General features: G+C 53.7%; 2 protein-coding genes, 1 long non-coding RNA gene and 5 other non-coding genes across 8 annotated transcripts; all 8 read left to right on the top strand.

The window, feature by feature from the left end:
* Nucleotides 1-132: 132 nt before the first annotated feature.
* LOC138110540 (uncharacterized) lies at nt 133-3,634 on the top strand. The gene is made up of 2 exons (XR_011150977.1): nt 133-862; nt 1,287-3,634. It is a non-coding gene; the product is annotated as an uncharacterized lncRNA (long non-coding RNA).
* An 8,265-nt stretch (nt 3,635-11,899) lies between these two features.
* F8A1 (coagulation factor VIII associated 1) lies at nt 11,900-13,278 on the top strand. The gene has a single exon (XM_069015579.1). The coding sequence runs from the start codon at nt 11,936-11,938 to the stop codon at nt 13,007-13,009; it is 1,074 nt and encodes a 357-aa protein (XP_068871680.1). The 5' UTR covers nt 11,900-11,935; the 3' UTR covers nt 13,010-13,278.
* Nucleotides 13,279-14,527: 1,249 nt separating this feature from the next.
* DKC1 (dyskerin pseudouridine synthase 1) lies at nt 14,528-25,205 on the top strand. The gene is made up of 15 exons (XM_069015577.1): nt 14,528-14,594; nt 14,760-14,821; nt 15,338-15,424; nt 15,971-16,062; nt 16,587-16,771; nt 17,249-17,313; nt 17,873-17,999; nt 18,358-18,488; nt 19,448-19,591; nt 20,027-20,147; nt 20,873-20,991; nt 22,020-22,123; nt 22,552-22,618; nt 23,248-23,406; nt 23,850-25,205. The coding sequence occupies exons 1-15, from the start codon at nt 14,579-14,581 to the stop codon at nt 23,913-23,915; spliced, it is 1,545 nt and encodes a 514-aa protein (XP_068871678.1). The 5' UTR covers nt 14,528-14,578; the 3' UTR covers nt 23,916-25,205.
* Nucleotides 17,415-17,661, top strand: LOC138110706 (small nucleolar RNA SNORD17). Its single transcript, XR_011151015.1, has one exon. It is a non-coding gene; the product is annotated as a small nucleolar RNA SNORD17 (small nucleolar RNA).
* On the top strand, nt 18,196-18,271 carry LOC138110708 (small nucleolar RNA SNORD83). The gene has a single exon (XR_011151018.1). It is a non-coding gene; the product is annotated as a small nucleolar RNA SNORD83 (small nucleolar RNA).
* Nucleotides 18,654-18,788, top strand: LOC138110711 (small nucleolar RNA SNORA36 family). Its single transcript, XR_011151021.1, has one exon. It is a non-coding gene; the product is annotated as a small nucleolar RNA SNORA36 family (small nucleolar RNA).
* Nucleotides 20,386-20,632, top strand: LOC138110705 (small nucleolar RNA SNORD17). The gene has a single exon (XR_011151014.1). It is a non-coding gene; the product is annotated as a small nucleolar RNA SNORD17 (small nucleolar RNA).
* On the top strand, nt 21,286-21,361 carry LOC138110704 (small nucleolar RNA SNORD83). Its single transcript, XR_011151013.1, has one exon. It is a non-coding gene; the product is annotated as a small nucleolar RNA SNORD83 (small nucleolar RNA).
* Nucleotides 25,206-25,401: the final 196 nt, after the last annotated feature.

The raw sequence follows: 25,401 nt of genomic DNA, 5'->3' as shown, positions 1-25,401 counted from the left end.
TCACAAATAGTCCCCCCTGGCGGATCACTCCGCGCCGGGACGCATCACCCATGATTCCTCCGCGGGCAGGACCGCATCACAAATAGTCCCTCTGGCGGATCACTCCGCCTGCGCATGCGCAGAACCGCCGATCCCTCCGCGGGCGGGCCGCAGCACCGCTGATCCCTCTGTTCTGAACGGTACCGTGATGTTGGCTTTTCGCACGTTCCATCATTGTTATGGATGGATTGTGATGTTGGTTTTTTCATGTTCCTTAACGTGAGAAAAGCTTTGCCTGGGCTCTGTAATGTAACGCTGTAGAATGGCTGCAGTTGGGGTGCTCAGTTTGGGAAGGATGGGGGGGCTCTTCACATTCCTGGAAAATCTTATCAGAAGAAAAGAACCCGAAACCAGACGGATTGAGGCAAGGAAAAAGATAAGACTGATAAGATGATACTCAGCAACTCCAAAGAATGAATGAATGATGCATGATGGCGATGAATAAAAATAAGCGCTGTACTTTTAAAGCCGATCTTTTGGCTGTCAGGGTGCGCCTTCGGCTCTCTGCCGGAGCACCCGGCCCTAGCGCCCTTTGTGCTGCTGTCTCCTAACTGTCCCTTTTATTAAACTTTCCTTCAAATGTTACAAATGGCGAACCTCCCGTTTCACAATTGGGGCCGTACCGGGATAAAGCCTCAGCTCTGGGATCCCCGGGAGCTTCTGGCGGCCTCGCTTTGTGTTCGCAGCGGGGTCCGGGGGGTTCGCAGCCAAACACCCGGAGGGCAAGAGAGGAGACACAGCGGAAAGAAAGGGAAGAAAAGGCTCCGTGAGCTACCGCGGTCATTAAACACGTAAAATCTTGTGCACCAAGACTCCGAGAAAGGTGAGTGTTTTTTCTTTGCTCTTTTTGCGGGGATAAGGGGATGAAAGTGTGCGCATGAGGCGCGGGCTGGTGACCCCAGAGCTGCGCAGCGAGTGCGGAGCCCCTGAGGCTGCGGCTCTGCTGTGCCGCGAGGGAAGCAGGCAGGAAAGAGGCGAAGTGAGAGATAAAAGGAGTGAGAGAAGCCCCGGGTTAACTGGGACGGGGTTTCAGGGGAGGGATTGGACTCCTTGAAGGAGGGGAGTCAAGAATTTCCTAGTATTGGATCCGAGACGTTTAGGGTTTAAGACTGCCGGATTGAGGGTTCAAAAATTCAAGACATCCGGGCTTAATTCTGCTAAATGGAGGCTTAGTTCTGAGACATTTGGGTTTTGAGGCTGCTGGAGTGAGAGGCTTTTTTTAAAAAAATAAATTTCAATAAATCCAGGCTTAATTCTGCCGAATTGAGGATTACTCCAAGAACACCTGTGCCTGTGGCATGGGCGGACGTGGCCAGCGGTGGCCGTGGTGCTGCTGGTTGCACTCCGTGATCTCCGAGGTCTTTTCCAACCTGGATTCCGCTCTCAAGTCCGCCCCACGGAGGAGCAGCACAAAAGGCACCCCCAGGCTGCGAGGCCGCGGCTCCATCGAACCCGGCTTTGGGCCCGCGGGCAGCTCGGAGTCCTGCGGCCGTGGCTGCTGCGGAGCCGTGCCCAGCTCCACGCCGGGCTCTGGCATCGGCCGGCAGAGCTGGTCCCCTGGGCGGCTCCGGCAGCAGCCTCCGCCTCTGCTCCCCCGCTCCTGCAGGAATCGGCCTCCGAGAGGATTCCCACCTCCTACCCCCGTCCCTCCCTCGCCTGCCCCGTTCCCCTGGCAGCGACCGCTTCTGCTGCTCCTCTGGAAGGAGAAGCAAAACACCAACGTTCCATCTCGGAACGAGCCCTTTCCGAAGGAAATAACAGCTGTAGACGGTTCTTCCCGATGTGTACGAGGAAAAAGAGTGTCAGGGTATACTTTAGTTGATGGGGGGACTGTGCACACTGGAATATTTAGCACACAAGAAGGGAAATACATCTACTGATTCAAGGTACGCTTTTGGAGGGGTGCAGGCCTTCGGGAAAATGTGGGAAGAAAGGGGATTGCTTGGTTCAGAGGGAAAGGGGTTGATGCACGGGGGACTTGTTTTGGAGGTTTTAGAGGCATTGGAATTGCCTGAAGAGAGAGCTGTGGTAGAGATGGGGGGTCACGGGGGGGATGGCCTCAGAGATGGGAGGAGGCGGTTTGGCAGATCGGGGGGGCTGAGGATGCTGCAGAGAATGGGATAAAAAGGGTTGTGTTCATTTTGACCTCAAAGAGCAAAAAAATGGAGACTCCAAAATTCAGTGAAACAGAGGAAAAAGAATGAAGTAAGAAGGGGGGGAAAGCCAGAGGAATGTGGAAAATGGAAACTTCCTGACGGAAGGCAGGTACTTCATAAGTCACTCACCAGAAAAATATTAGAAAACATGCATCAAAAAACTCATTGGGGTACTAAGGCTTTGTGTGATCACTTTCTAAGGAATTACAGGTGCATTGGAATTTATGGGTTGGCTAAACAAATAGCTGAAATATGTATGGTTTGCCAAAAAGTAAATAAGAAGGTGATGAGAAAAACAACTTCAAGAGGTCTGAGCTGGCTCTCCGACCATTTCAAATTATCCAAGTGGACTTTACTGAACTCCCCCAATTGCAGAGGTGGAAATTCTTGTTAGTAATAACAGACCATCTTCCCCATTGGGTGGAAGCTGTTCCCACTGTCAGAGCCACAGCCAATGGAGAATGTAAAACCCTCTTAGAACAAATTATTCCTAGGTATGGAATGATTACTAACATAGACACACTTTCCATCAAAAGTTTTACAGCAACTAACTCAAGCCTTAAGAATAAAATGAGAACTCCATAGCCCATGGCACCCACAGGGTTCAGGATGGGTAGAGAGGATGAAACAAACTTTAAAGAGAACCTTAACTGAATTAATAATTGAAACTCAAATGTCATGGGTAAAATGCCAACCTCTGGCTTTATGGAGAGTTCAGACACAACCAGGTCAGACCTGAGAGTGTCACCTTAGGAAATGATGGTTGGTGTTGGAGATGAAAGTTTGGTAAGAAAGTTTCACCGATGTGTGGGCTTGGCAGAGAGATCTCTGAGTGTGGAGCCTGAGGATGGGACAGAAATGAAAGCAGGTTTTGATGTAGAGTGGGAGATGTTTGCTGAAACCTTGATCACTGAATGGGTGAGAGGACAAAGGGTGGAGATGGGTTGGAAGGAGATTTTTGTGTCAGACAGAGGTCTGTGACTGCAGACAAGGACATGTTTTCCACCAGGTGGGTGGGTCTCAGGAAGAGCAGAAGTAAATAGAAAACATGTTTTTGCCAGGAAGAGAGCTATGGCAGGCAGACAAGGAATGCTGATGTGGCAGGAAGCAGAGAGGTCTGAGAGTGCTCCACTGTGAGCTTGAATTGTAGCTTGCTTGCTCTTGTGAGTGCATGGTGGTGACTCCGGGGTTCTATAGGATGTGTATGGTATGGTGTGGTAGTAGCTAAGACAGGCTACAGGCAGATGTAAAGGTGTTGTGTATGGTGCTTGTTGGTTGTTATGTCTCGGGATACTCAGCAAAGAAAGGTGTACAATGCTCTCTTGAACAGAAAGGTTCAGTTCTGCCTCCAAGCTGTGGCTGGCAGCTGTGGGGCTGGCTCTGGATACCCCCTCCCTGAAATGCTGTGACTTGGCCTATGCAATAAACAGCTTTCAAGAGAGCTGCCTGAAGTCCAGACATCCTTTGTGAACCCTTTTCCTATAGTTTGGGTTACCCTTTTTGAACACCCAGCATGAAACTGCTACCTATGAATTAGGGCAATGAGTGTTACAGAATTTGTCAACACAATTGCAAGGACCCTTGAAGATTTGTGGTTCAAAGGGATAATCCCTCAAACCACACCTTTAGACTTTAAAATCCATAACATCCATCCAGGGGAGTGGGTGTTGGTACAAACATGGAAAGAGCAATCTTCAGCTGCACAAGGGGAAGGTCCTGTTCAGGTGCTGCTGACGGCTGAGGCAGCGATCCGGGCCGAGGAGCCAGGGTGGATCCACGGCAGCAGAATCAAAGGGCCCGTGCAGGAACCCGAGGAGGGGACTAGAACATCTAAGCCTGGGGACACCAAGGGAACTCTGAAGAGGGAACTGGGGGTTAATGCGCTGGGAAAACCCAAATGATTCAAGAGATACACCAAGAACCACACCTGATTGGGAAATAAGGCCAAGCTTGTATCAGTGGTTTCAAGTGTTGCCTGGACAGGTCCTGAGACACCTCCAATACCCTCCTTGGGGCGGAATCCTTCCACTCCTGTTGCGACGGAGGGAAAGCCCGGACGCTCAATATGAGTGGATCAACAGGATTCCGTTTATTAATTATACTAAAGTTTCTTATATACTATCAATAATAGGCTTATGAATATTCGTAAAGGCGCATTCTAAGTGGTTCACGTAGTTTTAGCTGACTTCTTAACCCCTCCTAACTCCTCTTCTGTGGTCAGCAATTCTCTTTCTTCTTTGTCTTTTCTAACCCACAGTATTTTATTGTTTTACTGCCAAAAACTCAACCTTGCTAACTCTGCAATAAAACACTTAGCTTAGCAATAAGAACTCAATGGAAGCCCCGTTGTTGAGCAGGAGAACTTGTAGCTTTTTGCAACTTCATTTGTTACACAATATTCATGCCATCAAACTGCAGGGGGTTGATGTGCCCTTTCTCACGTAGCCAATCTTCCACAATATTCCCTTTCCTACAATCTTGCTCAATATTTCCCCTGATACACTCCAAACAGGAGGATCAGGACTATTTCGGTCTGAGGGTTCTCATATTCTGGCCTTAGCCAGCACAACAATCTAACTCTGTATCGACCCCAATTCAAGACATGTATGTGAAACTCAAACAACAATTAAAAAAATGAAATCTCAAAATTGAGAAAAAAAATCTGTGTGTGGAATTAGGGGGAAGGATAGGTGAGGAGCTGAATGTAACCAGCTGCTGGGTCTGTGGAGGGCCTCTGATGGCAGAGGAATGGCCATGGAAAGGCAGGAGCTGGAGCCCAATAGAACTCCTTAAGGGGAATCGGACGAGGATAAGGGGAGAAAAGAGCCCAGCAAGGTGGGCACTGAGTTCACAGGGATAGCAGAGGAGTCTCTGGCGGAGCGGGAACAATTTCCTCAGCGGAGTAGGAAATAGTCCCTGTAAGAGATAGAAAGTCAGTACTGGAACTTTTACATGGCGGGTCCCCGAGAAAGCAGCTCTGTGTTGGACTGAAGAAAAAACAAAAGAATTATAAGTACAATAACAATGCCGGATCGGCCGGAGGGACCCGCGGTGATGCGGCCCCGCCCGCGGAGGGATCTGGGGGAGGGATCCGCCGGGAGGGACTATTTGTGATGCGGTCCTGCCCGCGGAGGGATCAGCGGTGATGCCGCCCCAACCGCGGAACTGGCAAAAACGAGCTTCACTCTTTGTAAAATTAGAAGGAAAGTTTAATTAAAGGGACAATCAGGAGACAGCAGCACAAAGGGCGCTACGGCCGGGTGCTCCGGCAGAGAGCCGAAGGCGCACCTTGACAGCCAAAAGATCGGCTTTAAAAGTACAGCGCTTATTTTTATTCATCACCATCATGCATCATTCATTAATTCTTTGGAGTTGCTGAGTATCCACTTATAAGTCTTATCGTTTTCCTTGCCTCCATTCCGTCTGGTTTCGGGTTCTTCTGATAAGATTTTCCAGGACTCTGAAGACCGCCCCCCCCATCCTTCCCAAACTGAGCACCCCAACTGCAGCCATTCTACAGCGTTACATTACAGAGCCCAGGCAAAGCTTTTCTCACATTAAGGAACATGAAAAAACCAACATCACAATCCATTCATACCAATTCTGGAACGTGCGAAAAGCCAACATCACGGTACCGTTCAGAACAGAGGGATCAGCGGTGCTGCGGCCCGCCCGCGGAGGGATCGGCGGTTCTGCGCATGCGCAGGCGGAGTGATCCGCCAGAGGGACTATTTGTGATGCGGTCCTGCCCGCGGAAGAATCATCGGTGATGCGTCCCGGCGCGGAGTGATCCGCCAGGGGGGACTATTTGTGATGCGTCCTGCCCGCGGAGGGATCACGGGTGGTGTCACCGGTGATGCGTCCCCGCCCGCGCATGCGCAGAGCTCAGCGCCCCCGCAGCGATCTGCGCACGCGCAGCTGGGAAAACGAGCTTCACTGTAGAATTTGAAGGAAAATTTAAGGAAAGGGACAGTTTAATAAAAGTTTAATAAAATCAGGAGACAGCAGCGCAAAGGGCGGTACGGCCGGCTGCTTCGCAGAGAGACAAAGGCGCACCTTGACAGCCAAAAGAGCCTCTTTAACACCGAGCTCCCTCCGCCGGCTCCCAATCCCAGCCCGCGCTCCCGGGCAGGGTTTCTTTCGGACCAGGGCTGCGTTTCCATCCTCCGCTCTGGGAGTCACCAGGTGCGTTAGGAACGAGCCGATCCCGCTCTCTGAGACACAAGGGCTCGCTCCAGGAGACTGTTCCTGTTCCTCTGTTCCAGCCGCTCTGCTCTCCCCAAAGCACCATTTCCTCGGAGCTCCTCTGAAACTGCATTTCAATGGACCGAGGGCTCCAGAAGCTGCCGAGTCGTGCAATGCGGTTTTTTTGGGAAGGGACCTTAAGCTCTTGCAGTTCCACCTCTGTCATGAGGACTTCAGGGCTTTAAGGCTCACAGAACGATTTGGGGTTGGAAGGACCTCAAAGCCCATCCAGTGCCAGCGCTGCCGCGGGCAGGGACAGCTCCCACTGTGCCGGGCTGCTCCAGCCCCAATGTCCAGCCTGGCCTGGAACCTTCCAGGGGATCCAGGAGCAAATCCCCCCTCTCTGGGCAGACAGGATGAGCTAAACCTGGCTATTCCTGAGGGAGTGATGGGAGCACAGCCGAGTGCTGCATCCCTGATTCCCACTGGGAACCTCCATGTCCTTCCTGCTGTGGGATCCAGGAGCTGCAGTAGGATTTTTGTGTTTTGTGCTGCATTCCCAGCACAGCAGAACCTGTCACTCTTGGAAACACGGCCAGCGTGACAAGTTTTTGCTCCCTTTCTGCTTGGTTTTTGCTGTGTTTTGTTTCTCTCGACAGCTGTTTTAGAACTTCTGTGTTGCTGTTTAGACATCAAGCTTTGGGGCTGAGGATTTTTCATTCCCAAGTGCTTGCTGGGAGTAAAAATACACTTCATATCTGCAGTGTGTGCACGTGGCTTGGGCTGTGGATTCTGGGGCAAAAAAAATCAGGAATCAGGGAAAGAAAGAGATGGAAAAGAGAAAGGGAAAGTGAAGGGAAAGGGAAAGAAAGAGAAGGAAAAGAGAAAGGGAAAGAAAGAGAAGGAAAAGAGAAAGGGAAAGAAAGAGGTGGGAAAGGGAAAGGGAAAGGGAAAGGGAAAGGGAAAGGGAAAGGGAAAGAAAGGTGGGAAAGGGAAAGGGAAAGGGAAAGAAAGAGGTGGAAAAGAGAAAGGGAAAGTGAAAGGAAAGGGAAGGAAAAATTAGACATAAAAATAAAATTAAACACAAAAATAAATATAAAAACAGAAAAAGAGAAAGTAAAACAGAAAGAAGAAAGAAAAATGAAAATAAAAAGAGAAAGAGAGAAAAGAGGGAAAGGGAAAGAAATATTGAGGAAGAGGAAAAGGGAAGAGCAGGTGGTAAAAATTGATGCTTAAACGTTATAGAATCTCATTTAAATTAAATTAGAAGTTTCTGTTTGCTCTAGAGATGGAACCAAGGATAACAAATGGTGCCAGGTGACATGAGGGGAACAGGATTTTCTGAGTGGTCCCAAATGAACTGGATCAAATAATGGAGCAGGAAGGCAGTTTAGGGGACCCTTGATACCCCCAGAAACTCCTCCAGAAGGAGGAAAAAATCCTGACTAAATCAGCCCTGGGATGTTCTGGGGCGTTCCTGCCTCAGCTCTGTCCCTCTACTCTGGGCTGTGGGATTGGACACAACCAGCCCTGCAGCACCTGGGGACTCACTGAAAAAGGGTTTTTTCACTAAAAACCACTAAATGCCTCTTTTGCTGAGGCGCTGTGCCACCCCCAGGCCAGCTGTGGCCAGCTGTGCAGGGCAGCTGTGCAGGGCTTCTTCCTTCTGCTGCCTGCGCTCATTCCTGGCTTGGAAAAATCCCTTCCCGGAGCCAGCAACCTCCTCCCCGGCCTGATCCCTGCTGCTTTTCCCAGAGACAGGAACGGAAATTGTCCATTTTTGCCGTTCACTGCTCGGCAGTCACAAAAATGTCCCTGTCCCACTCAGCAGTGCCTGCAGCAGGGGAGCCCTGGCTGCCGCTCAGCGGATTCCTGCTCTTCCCGACACGGATGGATGCATCCAAGTGCCGACTGCTGATCCCTGTGCTGACAGCCGCGCCGCCGAGGTGCAGCCTGCTCCAGCAGAGCATTTGGACACGGCAGGGATTCGCCTGAGCTTTCTTACCTTTCCCAAATGTTCTGTTTCACACGTGCAGGGAGTTAATTCTCTCTGCGTGCCCGGTTTTCTGTTCTGATGTTGCTATTTCTAGCAGCACGTGTTCTCTGGGCTGGAGTTACCTATTGCCCTGTCCCTGCGCCAGGCCCAGGAGCTGTGTTGTTTCTTCTGAGCCTCCTCTGTGGCTTTTCCCGATGCTTTTCCTTTTTCCAGGCTATTCTCTGGGATGGAATTTTGCCTCCGTGCCTCATTCCAGCATTCGCAGGGTGCTGCTGTGCTGGAAAAGCTGCAGCCCGTGGACAGGGTCAGTTGGGCAGCGTTGGAAACTGGCTGATGGCCAGCCCAGGGAGGGGTGGGAATGGTGGGAATGGTGGGAATGGTGGGAATGGTGCCGTGCCCAGTTGGGAGCAGCCTGGTGTCCCCCAGGGATCAGCGCTGGGCCCAGTCCTGTTCAATATCTTTATTGATGATCTGGATTAGGGGATCGAGGGCACCCTCGGTAAATTCACAGATGGCATCGAGTCAGGTGGGATGTGGATCTGCTGGAGGGCAGGGAGGCTCTGCAGAGGGATCGGGACAGGCTGGATCCATGGGGTGAGAGCAGCAGTGTGAGGGTCAACAAGGCCAAGTGCCCGGTCCTTCCCTTGGGCCACCGTGGAACACTGCAGGCTGGGGGAAGAGGGGCTGGAAAACTGGGAAAGGCCCTGGGGGTGCTGGGGACAGCAGCTGGACACGAGCTAGGTGTGCCCAGGTGGGCAAATCCAAGGGCACCTAGGCTGTGCCAGCTCGGGGTGACAGCAGGGCCAGGGCAGTGCCCGTCCCTGTGCTGGCACTGCTGGGGCACCTCCAGTGCTGGGGGCAGCTCTGGGACAAGAGGGACATGGAGGGGCTGGAGCGAGGCCAGGGAAGGGAACGGAGCTGGGAAAGGGGCTGGAGAGTTCCTGGGGGAGCTGGGAAAGGGGCTGGAGAGTTCCTGAGGGAGCTGGGAAGGGGCTGGAGAGTTCCTGGGGGAGCTGGGAAGGGGCGGGAGAGTTCCTGAGGGAGCTGGGAAAGGGGCTGGAGAGTTCCCGAGGGAGCTGGGAAGGGGCTGGAGAGTTCCTGGGGGAGCTGGGAAGGGGCTGGAGAGTTCCTGGGGGAGCTGGGAAGGGGCTCAGCTGGAGCAAAGGAGGCTCAGGGGGGACCTTGTGGCTCTGCAAAAGTCCCTGACAGGAGGGGGCAGCCGGGGGGGGGTCGGGCTCTGCTCCCAGGGAACAGGGACAGGAGGAGAGGGAACGGCCTCAGGCTGGGCCAGGGGAGGGCAGGGTGGACATCAGCAGGAATTTCCACATGGAAAGGGCGCTCAGGCCTTGGAAGTGCCCAGGGAGGTTTGGAGTGCCCATCCCTGGAGGTGTCCCAGGAAGGGCTGGCCGTGGCACTCAGCGCTCTGGGCTGGGGACAAGGTGGGGATGGGGCACAGGCTGGGTTTGGTGGTCCCGAAGGGCTTCTCCCGCCCCGCGATCCCTCAGGGAATGTGAGGGGCCCGCGGGGTCCCGGGGCCGCTCCCGCCCCGCGCCTGACGGGCACCGACCGCGGCCGCCAGGGGGCGCCAGGAGCCGCGCCTCACGCACGCGCTGCGCCCGCTCCCGTGTCCGGCGCCGCTCCCGCCCCGGCCCGGCCGCGCCGCCTCAGACACGGAGGGGCTGCGCTGCCCGAACGGGAGCGCCGGGAGCACCGGGAACACCGCGGGCACAGGGAGCACCGGGAGCGGCGGGGCCGGACCCCCGCAAGCCGGAAGCAGCGCTCCTCCAGGCGCGGCAGTGCGCAGGCGCGGGGACAGAAGCGACCAAGGGCAGGCGGTGGCGCGGCGGTGACGTCACAGGGGCTGTGAGGGCGGCGGGCGGGAGAGCCGGGCGGTGCTGCCGGCGCAGGGACCGGGCTGTTATAAATAAAGTATGTCATTCGTGCTATTATGTACAAAACTGAAATGCAATAAAACCATGAAGAGACAGAGTTTTAAATCCCCCCCCACCACCAACCTGGCTGAGAGGAAAATTTGACAACACTAAAGCAGTTGAACAAGAAGTTTTTTTCAGCACAGATGTAATCAATAGGTGAGGATTCCACCCCAGGTGGGGTTGGATCTTATCACCGGGACAGTAACACTATGATGACTTGGTCACCATCTTCTGATATCTACATCTCAGCTGATAAGGAATTGGACATTCCGGGAACTAAAAATAACTGTTCCATTAACCAGGGATGGCCCACTCATCACCCAGGATGGACAATTCATCAGACCCAGGAAAGGCTTTGTGCAGCCCAACTTCGGGACAAGAAAACATCATGAATATGCTAAATTGCGAGAAGAATAAAATTAATTCGGACTCGGCCAAAAAAAAAACTGTATAAGAAGGAACCAGCCAAAGTAGCATTCGTGAACTTGGGAGGTCTGGTGCGATAGAGATCAGATCTATGCGTGTTCACCCAGCTCTGATCCCGGGCTCGGGGCTGCTTTTCTCGAGCGTGGTTTTTGAGACCGATATTTCGATCACATAATAAATGTTATTTCTTTATAAATTTTGATTGGGCAATTCTGTTTATCTTACGGGCAGTGCTGGGGAGGGCTGAGCTTTCACTTCTACTGCTGGGACACGGGTAGCAAAGTGTCACAGCAACTGCGTGGCTGCGCTGGGCTGGCCTGGGAGAGACTGCAAGCTCAGTGCCACCTGGCACCGAGCCGGCCCGATGGGATGCTCAGGACTGCCGAGAGAGCAGGAGGGAAGCCTGGCTGCCGTGTCACCGCGGCTCGCAGCGTGGGTGCATTTGGGTACATGCGGTCATATGGACAGGAGTGCAAGAACAGCCTCTCCCAGCCAGCCCAGGGGCCTGCTCCGCCCAGGCCGTGACTCCAGCAGATGCTCAGGGAAAACCAAGGAGCCGGCAAGCACACGTGGTCCCACGCTCACTTAATCTCTCCATCAAGAAATATTTGAAGCACTGGAGATTTCCCAAATCAGATGTGGTTTGTCTAGACGCCAAGAGTTCTCGTGTCCAAGTGTTCACCTGTCACCCTTTGATGTCACCTAAAATTCCATTCCTAAAAGGATGTGCTGCCACTTGGCCAGGGGGCTCACCCACCCACCTGCTACCATTCGGGAGAACTGCTCTTGTGTGAACCTGGCTGCTGCCGTTACCCCCAACAGCTCCAGAGCCTGGCACGCTCCCCGCCCGGTCCCGGTCCCGGTCTCGTCCCGTTGGGGCCGGAGCAGGAGCGCAGGTCCTCCCGTCCGCAAGGGGGCGAACCACAGTTTAGGCCAGCTGCGTGCCTGGAGCGGGGCTCGCCGTGTTTGGCCGCGCCCCATAGGCGGGGCCCGCGTCCTATGGCCGCGCCCATGGCGGGCAGCGACGTCCGGGGCGCGCTGTCTGCAGCGGCCGCGCCCTCGCCACGCCCCACTGCTCGCGAGGCGCCGGCGCGGGCGCTGATTGGTCGGCGACGCGGGGCGGGGCGGGCGCTGATTGGGCGGCGGCGCGCGGCGGAGCGCGGCCCGGCGCGGCGCGTCAGTTCCGTGCTGGGCCCGCGATGCTGTCGGCGGGCGGCGGCTCCGGCCCCGCCGGGGCGGGCGGCTCCGGGCCGGGGCTCGGCGGGGACGGCGATTTCCTGTCGCGGTACCGGCTGGTGTCGGCCAAGCTGCGGCGGCGGTTCCTGCGGAAGCCGAACGTGGCGGAGGCGGCGGAGCAGTTCGCGGCGCTGGCGCGGGAGCTGCGCGCCCAGGAGAGCCTGCCCTACGCCGCCTGGTGCCAGCTGGCAGTGGCGCGCTGCGCCCAGAGCCTGTTCCACGGCCCTGCCGAGGCGGCCGCGCTGGCCGAGGCCGCTCGGCTCTTCCTGCGCCAGGAGCGGGACCTGCGGCAGCGCCTGGGGTTGCGCGGTGGCTTCGGCGAGCACGTGGCGGCGGCGCAGAGCTGCGGGGCCTTCGCCGCCCGCCTGCACCTGGAGCGGGGGCAGCCCGCGCTGGCGGCCGGGCCGTGCCTGGAGCTGGCGGCGGCGCTCCGCGACACGGGACAGCCCGCCCACGCCGCCGCGCCCCTGCAGCGGGCCGCGGAGCTGCTGACGGCGGGGCGGCTGCCGCTGCAGGCTCTGCGCTGCCTGGCCGAGCGCGCGTCCTGCCTGCTGCTGGCCCGCGACTACGCCGGGGCGCTGGCCACGCTGACGCGGGCGCAGGCGCTGGCCGGGGCCGGGCTGGGCGGTGCGGCCGGGGCCGGGGCCGCGGCCGGCGGCGCCTTCCTGGACGTGCTGGCGCGGTGCGAGGTGTCGCGGGTGCTGCTGCTGCTCCTGCTGCAGCCGCCGCCGGCCAAGCTGCTGCCCGAGCACGCCCGCACGCTGGAGCAGTACTGCTGGGAGGCGCCCGACGGCGGACCGGGCACCGGCAGCGGGAGCGGCACCGGGACGGGCGGGGGGCTGCCGCCGGCCGCCAGCTACCTGCCGGCCGAGCTGTTCCTGCTGCTGCAGTCGGCAGTGCTGGCGTGCCAGGAGAAGGACGCGGAGGCGCTGAAGGCGCTGCAGGCCGAGCTGTGGCCGCTGCTGAGCGCCGAACAGAACCATCTGCTGCACCTGGTGCTGCAGGAGATGCTGAGCCCTGCCGGACAGGGGCTCTGAGCGCCGCCGCCCGCAGGGACAGGTCGGACTGGTCGCTTCAGCCGGTGCCAGCATAGACTCTATTCCGTTATTTATTTTTAATACGAGTTCTGTAACACAATGAAGTAATGGTTGATGAGAGAATACGTTCATCTACGCGTTTGCCTTGTGTCACAGTAAACTACTCACTGTATGTACTGGAAGTTGTCATGCTTGAAAAAAGTGTAACCCTAAAGAAGAAAGGCCATTTCAGGGCAGAAGGAAGCTGTTCATTAAAAGACTGGCTGCAATTTGCATGTGTTGGAGGATTTGGGTATCTAGGAATCAAATGTTGTTACAGTTGCTTTTTCTAAACAAAAAAAAAAAAAAAAACAAAAAAAAACCAAAAAAAAACACCACCAAAAAGACACCCACATAAAAATAAGATTTTAATTTTTCCCCCTCCTGAAAACAACAGACACTGCAGCCAACATGAGGCCCTGAGTTTTGTGGTGGACAAAAGGAGTTGGTCACTGACCTGCAAGTGATTCCTGGGGTGATGGTGTCCTGACTCCAGTCTCTGTAGCAGCTACTAACCTAGAGAACTGAGCCTGCCCGATGACAAATCCACTGCAGCTGAGGGAATTTGAGGATCGAATTAGTGGTGAAGGTGGTGAAGTTATAGGAGTTATTGGAATGTGGACTACTTGTTTAATTCTCAGATCTTATCTGTCTGCTCTTGGGCCCTTCTGTCTCTTGCTTTGTGCTTCTTGAGGCCTTTAGGTGAAGGCAGGTGGTCTTTAGATGAGAAAAGACCCTGCTGTCTTTGGTGCACTCAGCTGTTTGGTATAGGCCTTGCTAAATTCCAGCAGTGCTAAGATACAACCTCAAGCAGGGCAGGCTTTATCCTGGAAGCTGGAAACGCCCTGAGAGTGTGCATGTTGGGTGAATAAAGAGCAATTCTAGTGCACCCAGCTAATGGTCAGTGAAACAAACTCTCTCAGCCAGCACTTCCAGAAACCCTGCAGAGGCTGTTTTCCCGTTGGTACACCTGGGAGAGAAGCCAGAGGTAAGAGGTAATTCTGTTAAGCAGTGTTATTACATCTGATTTTAACATTTGGATCTGGAAGCAGCAGTTTTTTTAAATGTTTTTCAAGTGTTTTTCACTTTCCACACTTAAATAATGAAGAACTTGCCGTTTTCCCCTCTGAAACGCAAACAGGGAAGCTGCTAATTTTAAGAAGCCTTAATTACCACAAGCCTCTTTTTGATAAGGTCAAATGGTAGTCGAGACAGGCTCGGATCCGAACTGGATATTATTTCATGGCTAAATTAGCCGTGGACGTGCCAGGCCGGGAAGCAAAACTAAAAACCCATGCGGCGAAATCACATATACCCTTGTCCTTTCAAAATTCCAACAGATGAAAACTCTTACTCGAACTGCAACCGGACGACAGACAGTGCCAAGGATGGATGGTACCGGGGGCGGTCCGAAGGCGGCGGAAGGGGCGCGGTGCGGGCGGGCGGTGCCGGTGACGCGGCGGGCGCGGGGCGCGGCGGGACGGGGCGGGCGCTGCGCTCCGGGCGGCGGGGACAGCACGCGGCGCGGCCATGGCGGACGGGGACGGTGCGCAGCGGTGGGGACCGGCGGGGGCGCGGGGATTCCCGGCGGGGAGGGGCACGGGAAGGGCTCGGGGAAGGGTCTGCCGGCGGCTTTGCCCCCCCCCCCCCCCCCCCGGGCCTTTGCACCTCTCCCCTCCCGGCCCTCACTCCCGGCGTGTCGCTCCCGCAGGTTCCAGCGTGAAGAAGCGGCGGAAGAAGGAGAAGCGGGCGCTTGCCGATGATGATGTAGCGGTGAGCGCGGGGGGGGGGGGGGTGGCTCGGGGGGGGCTCCTTCAGCCCCAGCCGTGGGGACCCGCTCCGGGGGCCGTGGGTAGGGTTGGGATGGGCTCCGGGGGCCGTGGGCAGGGTTGGGGTGGGCTCCCCCATCTCTGTCCGTGGGGACGCGCTCCGGGGGCCGTGGGTAGGGTTGGGACGGGCTCCCCCATCTCTGTCCATGGGGACGCGCTCCGGGGGCCGTGGGTAGGGTTGGGACGCGCTCCCCCATGTCTGTCCGTGGGGACGCGCTCCGGGGGCCGTGGGTAGGGTTGGGACGGGCTCCGGGGGCCGTGGGTAGGGTTGGGATGGGCTCCGGGGGCCGTGGGCAGGGTTGGGACGCGCTCCCCCCGCCCCATCCCCGGCGGGAGCGCGCCCGCCCCGCGTGGCGGCAGCGGAGCCTCCCCGGCCACGTGGAGAAGGCGCGTGGGGCGGCGGGAGCGCGGCCCGCCGGGTTCCCCCTCTCTGATCGAGCTGAACTTCACCCCCCACCAGGACATTCAGCACACCGAGGACTTTCTCATCAAGCCCGAGTCGCGGGTGGCGCAGCTGGACACGTCGCAGTGGCCCTTGCTGCTGAAGGTAGGGCGGCTTCTGCTCAACCTCGTGGCCCGTCCGTGTTCCCGCTCCTTTTGTCCTCTGCCCCTGGATCTGTTACCGTCTGTGTAAGCCCGACTGGCGGGCAGCAGCACACGTGGTGCTCTGCATGCAGAAACCGTGTTACAAAGTCTCTCCAGCAATAACATTTAAGTTTTGTAAGTTTCCCGTGCTTTGTAGAGATCCCGCCATATTTTTTAATTTTTTAATTGGGTCTGCCCATGGCCTGTGGTCTGTGTAGATTTCCAGGTTGCTTCTGCTGAGTTTCTGGGGCATATTGGATTTATCCTGCGTTGTAAATGTGTATATTGTGCTGCTTTCCCCCCTCCTTCAGTCCAGGATTTCTATTTTTCTCTATTTTTGTAAAATTTTATCGTGGTTTCATTGTTGGGCCATTTTCATTTTGGAAGTGGCTCTATCACTTAAATGTACAAATCAGACCTGGTGTGCCTGGGGAAATGTACTACAGCACAGCAACACTGAAATCAAGGGAGCTTAAGAAGACATGTAACTTCTGCTTGGATTTTGTAGAACTTTGACAAGTTAAATGTGAGGACAGCACACTACACACCTCTTCCTTCCGGTGCTAATCCCCTGAAGAGAGAGATTTCTGACTATGTTAGGTGAGTGCAATACAGGCCCAGAGTGGTTTATTTTTCTTGCACAGTTAATACCTTTAAAATATTTTCTGTCTGGATTCCCCTTATACCTTTCTGCTTGACTCAGTGCCTTGCCATAATCAGTAAATGTTTAAGTAGGACGCACTGATCTCTCCCTGTAAAGTTTTCTTTATTCTGGGCTTGCTGTAGGTCTGTGGATGAACATGCAAACCACCTGAGGAATTCTCTGGGGTTTTTGGAAAAGTCCCTTGGCCTGCTGGGCTTTGAAACTGCTCGGAGCTTGTAGAGTTTGGGGAGTTTTAAGTGCAGAGTAGTGCTAAGCAGGTGGGGGAGAAGAGAATTCCTTGACCATGGATTATATCACCTGTTGTGCATGGAGCAGATCACTCTGGGCTCACTGAGAGCTGTGTATCTGGCTGTATAGAAATACATTTCTCTGCAGCCCTGACAAGTATTTCAAAGGTGCTGCACTGTTGCTGTGCTTGCCCTGGTGCTTAGCTCCCATTCCCTGCCATTTTGCACTGCAGGTCTGGCTTTATTAACCTCGACAAACCCTCCAATCCATCCTCTCATGAGGTGGTTGCGTGGATCCGGCGCATCCTGCGAGTGGAGAAGACGGGGCACAGTGGCACCCTGGACCCCAAGGTGACTGGGTGCCTCATTGTGTGCATCGAGAGGGCCACACGGCTGGTCAAATCTCAGCAGAGTGCAGGTATGTTTGTTGCCCAGGACCATTTGCAGTGACTGGGGATGTGTGAAGTGCTTTTGGAGACAAAATGGAGATTTCTAAAACTTGAAAAAGTCAATCTTAAATTTTCAGTGCCGTGACCTTCAGGTTTGCATGTTACTCCAAGCCCCTGAGGACACATCCATGTTGTCTCAGGTGGTTTTTTCTTTGCTCCTCTGTGCTTGGGCTGTTATAAGTCAGTGAAAACACTTCTGACATGGTTTTATGTACCAGTTGAACTTAGGGCCTCAGCCTCTAGTAGCCCAGAGAAGAAATAAACGTCGTTTAGATTTATTTCCCTGGAAGAAAACCCAACTCTGTAATAAACCGTGCCCATTTCCTAGAAGAGGTAGTTGTTCGGATTTCAGGTGTCTGGGGACATGTGGCTGTGAAGCAGGGTGGACCTTGAGGTCAACAGCAAATGCAAGTGGCCGCTCCTGACTGCTCTTGTCATTCTTTCAGGCAAAGAGTATGTGGGAATTGTTCGGCTGCACAATGCCATTGAAAGTGAGGCTCAGCTGGCCAGGGTAAGTCTCACGTGCTCTTAGCCATGCTGGCATCTGGCATGCAGAGTGCTGGGCACTGGTGGGAGATGAGGGGCCAGGAATGGAGCTCAGGTGTGCTGTGTGTGAGGTGATGACACAGTTTATCCATTCTCTGAGTGCAGTGGAGCTGCCCTCCTGCAGCACCCCAGCTCCTGTTCTAGGGTCTGGGTGCTGTGCAGCCTCCAGACATCCTGCAGCATCCCAGTGTCCTACTGGGGGCTGCTGTGGTGTGTGGCTGGCTGCCTGCAGGAGGGGAGCAGTGCTGGCAGGGTTGGAGCCCCTCTTTGGGGGGCTCCATCCTCACTGGGACGAGGGATGGTGTCTGATCACATGCTGCCATCTGATGGAAAAATCCTGGCTGTGCTCACTGCCATCTTGACCTCATCACTGGCTTGGATTTGCTTTATTAAATATGGCATCACCAAATCAGGATAAACCTTGTGGTTTCTCACTCTTGGAAGTGGTCACAGTTGCTGGAGACTCCAAGGTGCTCCTGCATTGGGGCACAGGTGTGAACTCTTGCTTCTCCTTCCTTCCTCAGGCCATAGAAACCCTGACAGGTGCCCTGTTTCAGCGGCCACCCCTCATTGCTGCTGTCAAACGACAACTGAGAGTCAGAACCATCTACGAGAGCAAGCTGGTGGAGTATGACCCTGAGAGAAGATTAGGTAAAACAGGGCTTTCCTGCCTTATTCCTATAAAGCTGAAAACTGATTAAATTTTCTGTGAAATGGGCTTTTTTTGGCAGATATCTTAAGACCTCAGTCCTCCCATTGTCCAGCAGTAACTGCTTCATGCATTGCTTAGGTGTGCTGGGAAGCAAACCCCATCTTTTTTTTGTACTGCTGCACCCTTTGTGGAAGAGCCAAATGATGTCAATTAGATGGCATTAGCTCTCAGGGCAAAGATGACCTTCATCTATCACCCCATGCTGATGGCTCTGGGAAGGGCTGGGCATACAGCTTCTCGTGATGGATGTGGTTTATTTTCTGCTTAAAACCTCTCTATCCTGTCGTGCCTTTTCAGGTATCTTCTGGGTGAGCTGTGAAGCAGGCACATACATCCGGACACTCTGCGTTCACCTGGGGCTGCTGCTGGGCGTGGGGGGCCAGATGCAAGAGCTCCGCAGAGTCCGCTCAGGCATCCTGGGAGAGATGGTACAGTGGCACCTCAAACTATAACCAGCCCATTTGAAATTGTCAGGATGGCAAGAGTTCCTTGGGACTTTGTGAGTTTTGCAGTGTTAATAGGAGGTTTAGGCTCTGGGAGGAGTTTTGTGAATAGCCCCCAAACCTTGTGAGCTCTTGCCGTAGATGGTCTGTCACCAAAGTGTTGAGTTCAGTTCAGGATGTTGCTCCTGTTCTGGTAATTAAACTTTGGAACAGTGAGTGACTGGGAAGTGCACCGTGGTGGCTGAAAGTTTGTTTTCTGTCACCTGTGTTTCTCAGCCTACAGACCCCAGCGTCCTGCAAGTTCAGGAGTGTGAAGTGACTGCTTGGCATCAGCACAGCTCAGGGAACATGGTTCATTGGAATGAGCCTGGAAGATGCAGTCTTGTGTTATCTTGGACACTTGTACAGTCTTTTCACCCTGGTCATTGACAGATCCAAACTCCAGAATTAATTTCTTCTTTTGCAAAGCAGCAGTGTCAGAGTGCAAGTGCTTCCCCATCCATCTGTGCTCTTAGCACAGCTGTAATCACTGGGTCATTTTTGAATTCCAGGTGTTGGGTGCTCACAGCTGCTTCAGAATTTATTGCATGCCATGGATTGAAGAGCTGGTTAATGTACACTTCTGCTCACTAGCCTTTGTCTAGGAGTCCCAGGAACTTAAGTTAGGTCATATTTAAAAGTTTGTGTGGACAAACCTTAGACCCTAGATCCAAGTGCTGTCTGAGATGAGGAAGGTGGAGGTCTGGTAGTCCAAGTCAGGCTGACCTCAAGCTGGTGATGGAAAGTATTCTTGCCTCTTTTATGTTGTATTTTTATGCTTGTGATTGGCATCTGGTTTTACTCCCTTTTTCAAACACTATTTGCTGCTGGACTTTAGCTGGCCTCTTGTGTGTGTTCCAAGTTGCTGGCTGGTGGGAGAGTTTAGGGGGGTTTTGTCTTTGCAGGACAACATGGTGACCATGCACGACGTGCTGGACGCCCAGTGGCAGTACGACAACAACAAGGACGACAGCTACCTGCGAAGGGTCATCCTGCCCCTGGAGAAGCTGCTGACCTCACACAAGAGGCTCGTCATGAAAGACAGCGCGGTGAGTTCCTGAGGCAGTGCCGGGGGACAGACAGACACTGCAAAGTGTCCTCCTGACTTGTACAGCTGATGGAATATACAGGGGATCAGGAACCATGTGATATCTGGTGCTGTCCTGATGGTGATTTGTGTAGGACCTCATGGGCTGCTGCCACATCACCACGAAGGTGCAAGAGCCATGAATTCAATGACAGAGAATCTGCTCTCCTCACTTGGGGGAGGATGCTGAGATCTGCCTCTCCCATTGTTTGCTGTGATAGGGGCTTTGCTTTCTTCTTCCAAAGCTCCCAAACTTTATATAGTGGATAAAAATGAATGGATACTTAGGGATGATATTGCTGGGATGGTAATGGCAGTGGGAAGCTAAAAATTAGAGACACTTCCTACTTTAATTCTTGTAATAGCTTCTCAGCCCTCCCATTCCCTACATTTTCAGGTTAATGCCATTTGCTATGGAGCCAAGATCATGCTGCCTGGTGTTCTGCAGTATGAGGATGGTATTGAGCTTAACCAGGAGATTGTTGTCATCACCACGAAAGGAGAAGCCATCTGCCTAGGTATGAAATGCCTCCTTCTCCTTGTGCCCAGCTACCTGCAGAAACAACAGACTGTGTGACAGTAAAGTCACAACACAAATGAGTCCCCATGCACAGAAGGTTTAATTAGTGCTTCCTGATGGGGAATGTGGGCCCAAGGCAGCTGGTTTTGGGCAGGATGTTAAGAAGCAGTGGCTGCATCAGTCCTGGGCAAGCTGTGAGGGGTTCAGCAGCTGTGTGATGCTCAGGTGTGCTGTGTGTGAGGTGATGACACAGTTTATCCATTCTCTGAGTGCAGTGGAGCTGCCCTCCTGCAGCACCCCAGCTCCTGTTCTAGGGTCTGGGTGCTGTGCAGCCTCCAGACATCCTGCAGCATCCCAGTGTCCTACTGGGGGCTGCTGTGGTGTGTGGCTGGCTGCCTGCAGGAGGGGAGCAGTGCTGGCAGGGTTGGAGCCCCTCTTTGGGGGGCTCCATCCTCACTGGGACGAGGGATGGTGTCTGATCACATGCTGCCACCAGGCACATCACACCTGCTGGTAGATCAGTGCAAAGGGACTCCAGCAAACTCAACTTGAAAGGGTGCCCAGTTCTAACCAGGGTCTACAGAGCAGCTGTGTGACAGTGCCAGTGAGTCCTTGGGGTGACACTGGTGGGGGGTGTTGGTCCTCTTTGTGTGGACAGAGGCAGAATAGGCTGTCAAAGTTCTGCTCTTCAAGAGTTACTGAGCTCCCTGCCTGCTTCTGCAGCCATTGCCTTGATGACCACAGCAGTCATTTCTACGTGTGACCATGGCATCGTGGCAAAGATCAAGAGAGTGATCATGGAGAGAGACACATATCCCCGGAAATGGGGGCTGGGTCCCAAGGTGAGTGCTGTGGGCGTGGGGTCAGTCCCAGGGCAGTGGTGGGAGCCCAGCTGTTGGGATGTGGGACTCTGGGACCCTTGGGCAGAGCTGTGCCTGTGTCTTCTTCAGGGCCTTGGTGTAATTCTGCTGTGGCCTCCTGGAGCCATGATGGTGGCAATTCCCAGTGACGGGGCTTTGGCAGCCCAGTGCTGGTGGGAGCGAGGCTTTCCCTCCCAAAAGAGCCTGGGGGCCACTGTTGGTGTTCAGGCATGGGCTCCTCAGCTCTGTACAGCACCAGCCCTCCTCTGGTAAAGAGCCAAATGATGTGAAGTGGATGGCATTAGCACTCTGTGCAAAGATGACCTTCATCCATCACCCCATGCTGATGGCTCTACAGGGGCTGGGCAAGGAGCTTTTTTCCTTCTGGTGCAGCACTGCTTAAATGCACACTGTGAGACACTAACCTGTGCCTGAAGGACAGCAGCAGTGGGAACACCTATTGTTGGGTTCCTCTCTCACCTCAGGCATGTGGTAGTAGCTTAACTGCAGCCAGGCTGGCCTGATGCAGGTTGGACTCAAAACCCAGTGTCAAGTTGCTGTGGCTCATTCCATTCCTGTGGTTCAGGTGGAAGTTTTGGGGATGCCTGCACCTTTGTCTCACAGCAAAGGTGGGGTAATATAGGACAGTTGGAGCATTTTGGAGTCCTTTGCAAAATCTTGCAAACAAGTGGTTCAGCTCAAATGCTGCAAGTTGTTAAGCTGGAAAAGCCCAGTCAAAGATCCAAGGTCCATCATGTGCAGTTGTATTATTGTTGCTTTGACTCCCCCCTCAAATTAGCCCTTATTTACTGATAAAGATGCCTCTTGTCTGAGATTTAGGCTGCTGTGCAGGGGATGTTTTGTCTCATTTGTTTTAAGGTCCTTGGAACAATGGTAAATAGGTTAAGGCTGTAGTTGTTGGCTTGGCTTGTTCCTGGATTCCCTCCTATCTTGAGCGAGGATTTTTCCTGCCTGGAGCTGCAGTTTGACTTGTTGCACTTTGCTTTCAGGCCAGTCAGAAGAAGATGATGATCCAGAAGGGTCTGCTGGACAAGCATGGAAAGCCCAATGAGAGCACACCAGAGTCCTGGAAGAAGGAATATGTGGATTACAGGTGGGTACTGGGTGTGTGGCTCCCACAGGGTTGTTCAGAGGGGAGCACTGTGCAGCAAGAGCTGGGCTGGATGCTGCTGTTTGTGCATGGATCATGCTAGGCTTGGTCCAAGGCTGTCTGGACCTGTGGGATGCAGTTGGGTTTCTTGGAGTGTGTTCCTGTTGGGCAGTGTTGGAAGGAAAGGCCCTGAGCAGACAGTTATCCCTTTTTAGCCTGTTGTGGTTTTAGAGGGAGTCAGTCTGCTAAATCAAACGGGGGAGGCCGTGCTGTTGCCCAGCCCAGCTGGCCCTGGTGCAGGCTGCAGGTCTCCCCCACACCAATTTCCCCACCCAGCTCCTGGGGTGGGCTACAGGGGACAGGAATTTGTACCTGTCCAGAGCAGCTGAGGCAACAACTGTCCTGTGCAACCTGGGGATCTTTTCTTTCAGGGACACTTCCAGGAAAGAAGCAGCTGCTGATCACCAAGCTGTCTCAGAGGTGGACAGGGCTGCAAAAGTGAGTTTTGCCAGTGCTCTCTGGCTCTTACTCGATGCCCCTGCTATTCCCATGATCTGCTCACACTTTGCACCTGCCTTTTGGTCTAATGAGGATTTTTAGTCCAGGGTCTTCCATGCCCTTTGTTAGGCACAAGGTCAGTCCCCATTCATGCCTCCTTGCCTGGAGCTCCAGCCATTTCCCATCAGGCCAATTTGCAACTCAAACACCAGGCTGTACCAGCCCTGGGCATATTCTTCTTCAACACAGTACAAGAAAATATATTGTATGGAGCCACAACAGAGATTTGTTGGGCCAGAGAACCTTTTTGGAGACTACGGAGAGTTGCAGAAGTGTCCATGGTAGAGTTGCACCTAAAATTCCCTAATTCAAGGATTTTGCATGCCCTTGGAAAGGTGTTTTAAACTAATATTTGGAGTACAGGAAACACTGAAAAATACAGGGGACAGTTCTGGCAGAAGCAAATCCTAGACAGGGTATGCTGGACTGGACCACTGACAGTCTGCAGGTCACCCTGCCTGCTCAAAGCATTGTTAAATGAAGTTGTATTGAATCAGGCCATCAGTTTTCCCCTCAGCTGAGCTCTTTTGGAAGGTGTTGGCGTGTCTGACAGTGTGTTCCCCTAACAGAGGAAGCGAGACTCAGAGAGTGAAAGTGATGAAGCTGTGACCCCACCATCCCCTGCCACCCCACCACCAGAGGAGCTGAGCAAAAAGGAAAAGAAAAAGAAGAAGAAAGAGAAGAAGGCCAAAGAGGCAGCTGAGAGTGGGGGAGAACAAATAGAAGTGGTATGTAATTGCATACTGCCAGGGTATGGTCCAAACACGGGAGAGATTGCTGTCTGTCCCTAATTACCTCCAGGATTAATGCATCAGCAGCCTGCTGTGCCTGGCCACAGAGTGCCAGGCTCCCTGCAGCAGAGGAGGAGGTATTAGAGGTGCATTTTAAACTGAACTGGCTGAGGGTGGTGGGAGATAGGGCAGGTTGCCCTAGGACACTTTTGGTGGGTTCCTGCCAGGCCACCTCTGTGCCCTGGTGCCCTGTCGTGGGTCCCCGTGGGAGGGTGGTGCTGGCATTCAGTCTGTGCTGGAGTGATGTGTGGTGGTGGTGAAGGAGCACTGCAGCTGTGGGGAGCCTGCACTGCTCCTGTGGTGGAGCTGTTCCTCCTGAAACGAGCAGTGAGGGGGGAATCCTTTCTGATGGCTTCCTGACCTGTCCAACCTCTCCACAGACCAGTCAGACCAGCACCAAGAAGAAAAAGAAGAAACAAAAGGAGGTAGAAGAGAGCTCGGAGTAAGCAACTGGATCTGTCCAAAGCAGGCAACCTCATCAATAAGGAGGGAGGAGTTTTAGGCCTTGAGAGGAGGAGGACTGGCTGCGTGGCAGAGGAGCCAGCAAGTTCCAAGTTCTTTTCTGCTGTTTATATGAGTGGGTGTTTGCCCTGCTCAGGTGCCCCTCTTCATCCTGTTTTAAGGGTTGCCAGAGGAGCGGGGTGCCTCACTGTCCCTGCACTGGATTGATCTCTAAAGCTGAGCACCATGATGCCAACAGAAGTGGTATCTTCAGGGAGACTGTAGCTTCTGGCTCTTCTTTGGTCTCTGTTTTCACCTAGAGAGGGTGGAATCATCTTTCTGCCCCCTCATGTACTGCCTCTTTCTTCTTCTTCTCACAAGGCTGAAGCTGTTACCTGGCAGTTTAAGAATGTGTTGCTGCCTGGAGGAGTGGCTTTGTCACAGCCCATGTGAATGGGTTTGCATGGAGACAGTCAGATCAGTTACTTTTGAAGGACTATGTTTTGTTTTAACCTGGCCACACACTTGGCTTGACCTTCGGTTAAATGAGAACAAATAGTCCACCCAGATTATTCTTCACTCCTTTTTTTCTCCCTATATCATAAAAGGATTAGAAAATTTCATTCCTCCTTTTTGCTTTATAGCACAAGGACGTGCTTGTTCATGGTGTGCTGATCCCCAGTGCCCCAGTGACCAGGGCAGTGTGTCCCTCTGGCTGGCTCCCTGCTCTTTTCTACCCATTTGTTGGAATGGCACTGCAGAGCTTTTGGTTGCCCTGCCTGGTTCTGATGCCCAGTGTGCTCTGAAGGCTGGAGGAGGGGATGTAGCTGGGGGGGGCAGGAGGTGACCAGCCAACACTTTTTTTGTGCTGCTGGGACTGGAATCCTTGTGAGGAAAAGCTTGGTCAGAGGCAGCTCTGCCAAGGGGCATTGGGTGTGGGCTTAAACGGCTTCAGATAGATTTGTTGCTAACTTCCTTATCTGGAATGACTTGCTGGGGGCAGAAGGTCTCTGCTCTGTCACAGTGCTGAGCCAGGATTTAGCTCCTTTTAATGGTGAAGGACCCCAGGCTGTTTTGTTCTGAATTTCATCCCTGCAGAGATTCTGTTAACTATTGGTTTAACCTCGTGCATTGCTTTTCTCTTAACGATCTATCCTCCCCTCCAGTGCTGGAGATACATGCAGGCAGTGGGGACAGCAGCTGGTGGGTGTTAGAACCTGAGCAGGAAAAAAAATAAAAGGTCCATTTTTATTTACTCTTTTTTACAAAAAAGAAATAAAACTTCTGGTTTTGAACAGGTGATTTTCTTGCTTCTCCTGAAAGGTCAGTGCTGTTCATGGGACATCTTTTACCACGTGCCCAGCGTCTGTGCTCCTCTCCTGAAGACTCTGCTGGTGCAGAGAAATGGTCATGTTGCTGAGGACCATCACTAGAAGGGCCTTAGGCGTTGCTTTGTCAGTGCCCAGCCCGAGAGGTAAAACACCAGCCACA

This window comes from Aphelocoma coerulescens, chromosome 4A (genome assembly GCF_041296385.1).
Source record: "Aphelocoma coerulescens isolate FSJ_1873_10779 chromosome 4A, UR_Acoe_1.0, whole genome shotgun sequence".
In the NCBI taxonomy this organism is placed as follows: Eukaryota; Metazoa; Chordata; class Aves; order Passeriformes; family Corvidae; genus Aphelocoma; species Aphelocoma coerulescens.
The sequence above is the reverse complement of the archived record's forward strand: the minus strand, read 5'-3'. Positions and strand labels throughout refer to the sequence as shown.

Coding starts and splice junctions, on each gene's coding strand:
- F8A1 (XM_069015579.1), top strand. CDS start 11,936: ATGCTGTCGGCGGGCGGCGGCTCCGGCCCCGCCGGGGCGGGCGGCTCC.
- DKC1 (XM_069015577.1), top strand. Junction 19,592..20,026: donor TCGTCATGAAAGACAGCGCG/GTGAGTTCCTGA, acceptor CTACATTTTCAG/GTTAATGCCATTTGCTATGG. Junction 20,992..22,019: donor AATGGGGGCTGGGTCCCAAG/GTGAGTGCTGTG, acceptor CTTTGCTTTCAG/GCCAGTCAGAAGAAGATGAT.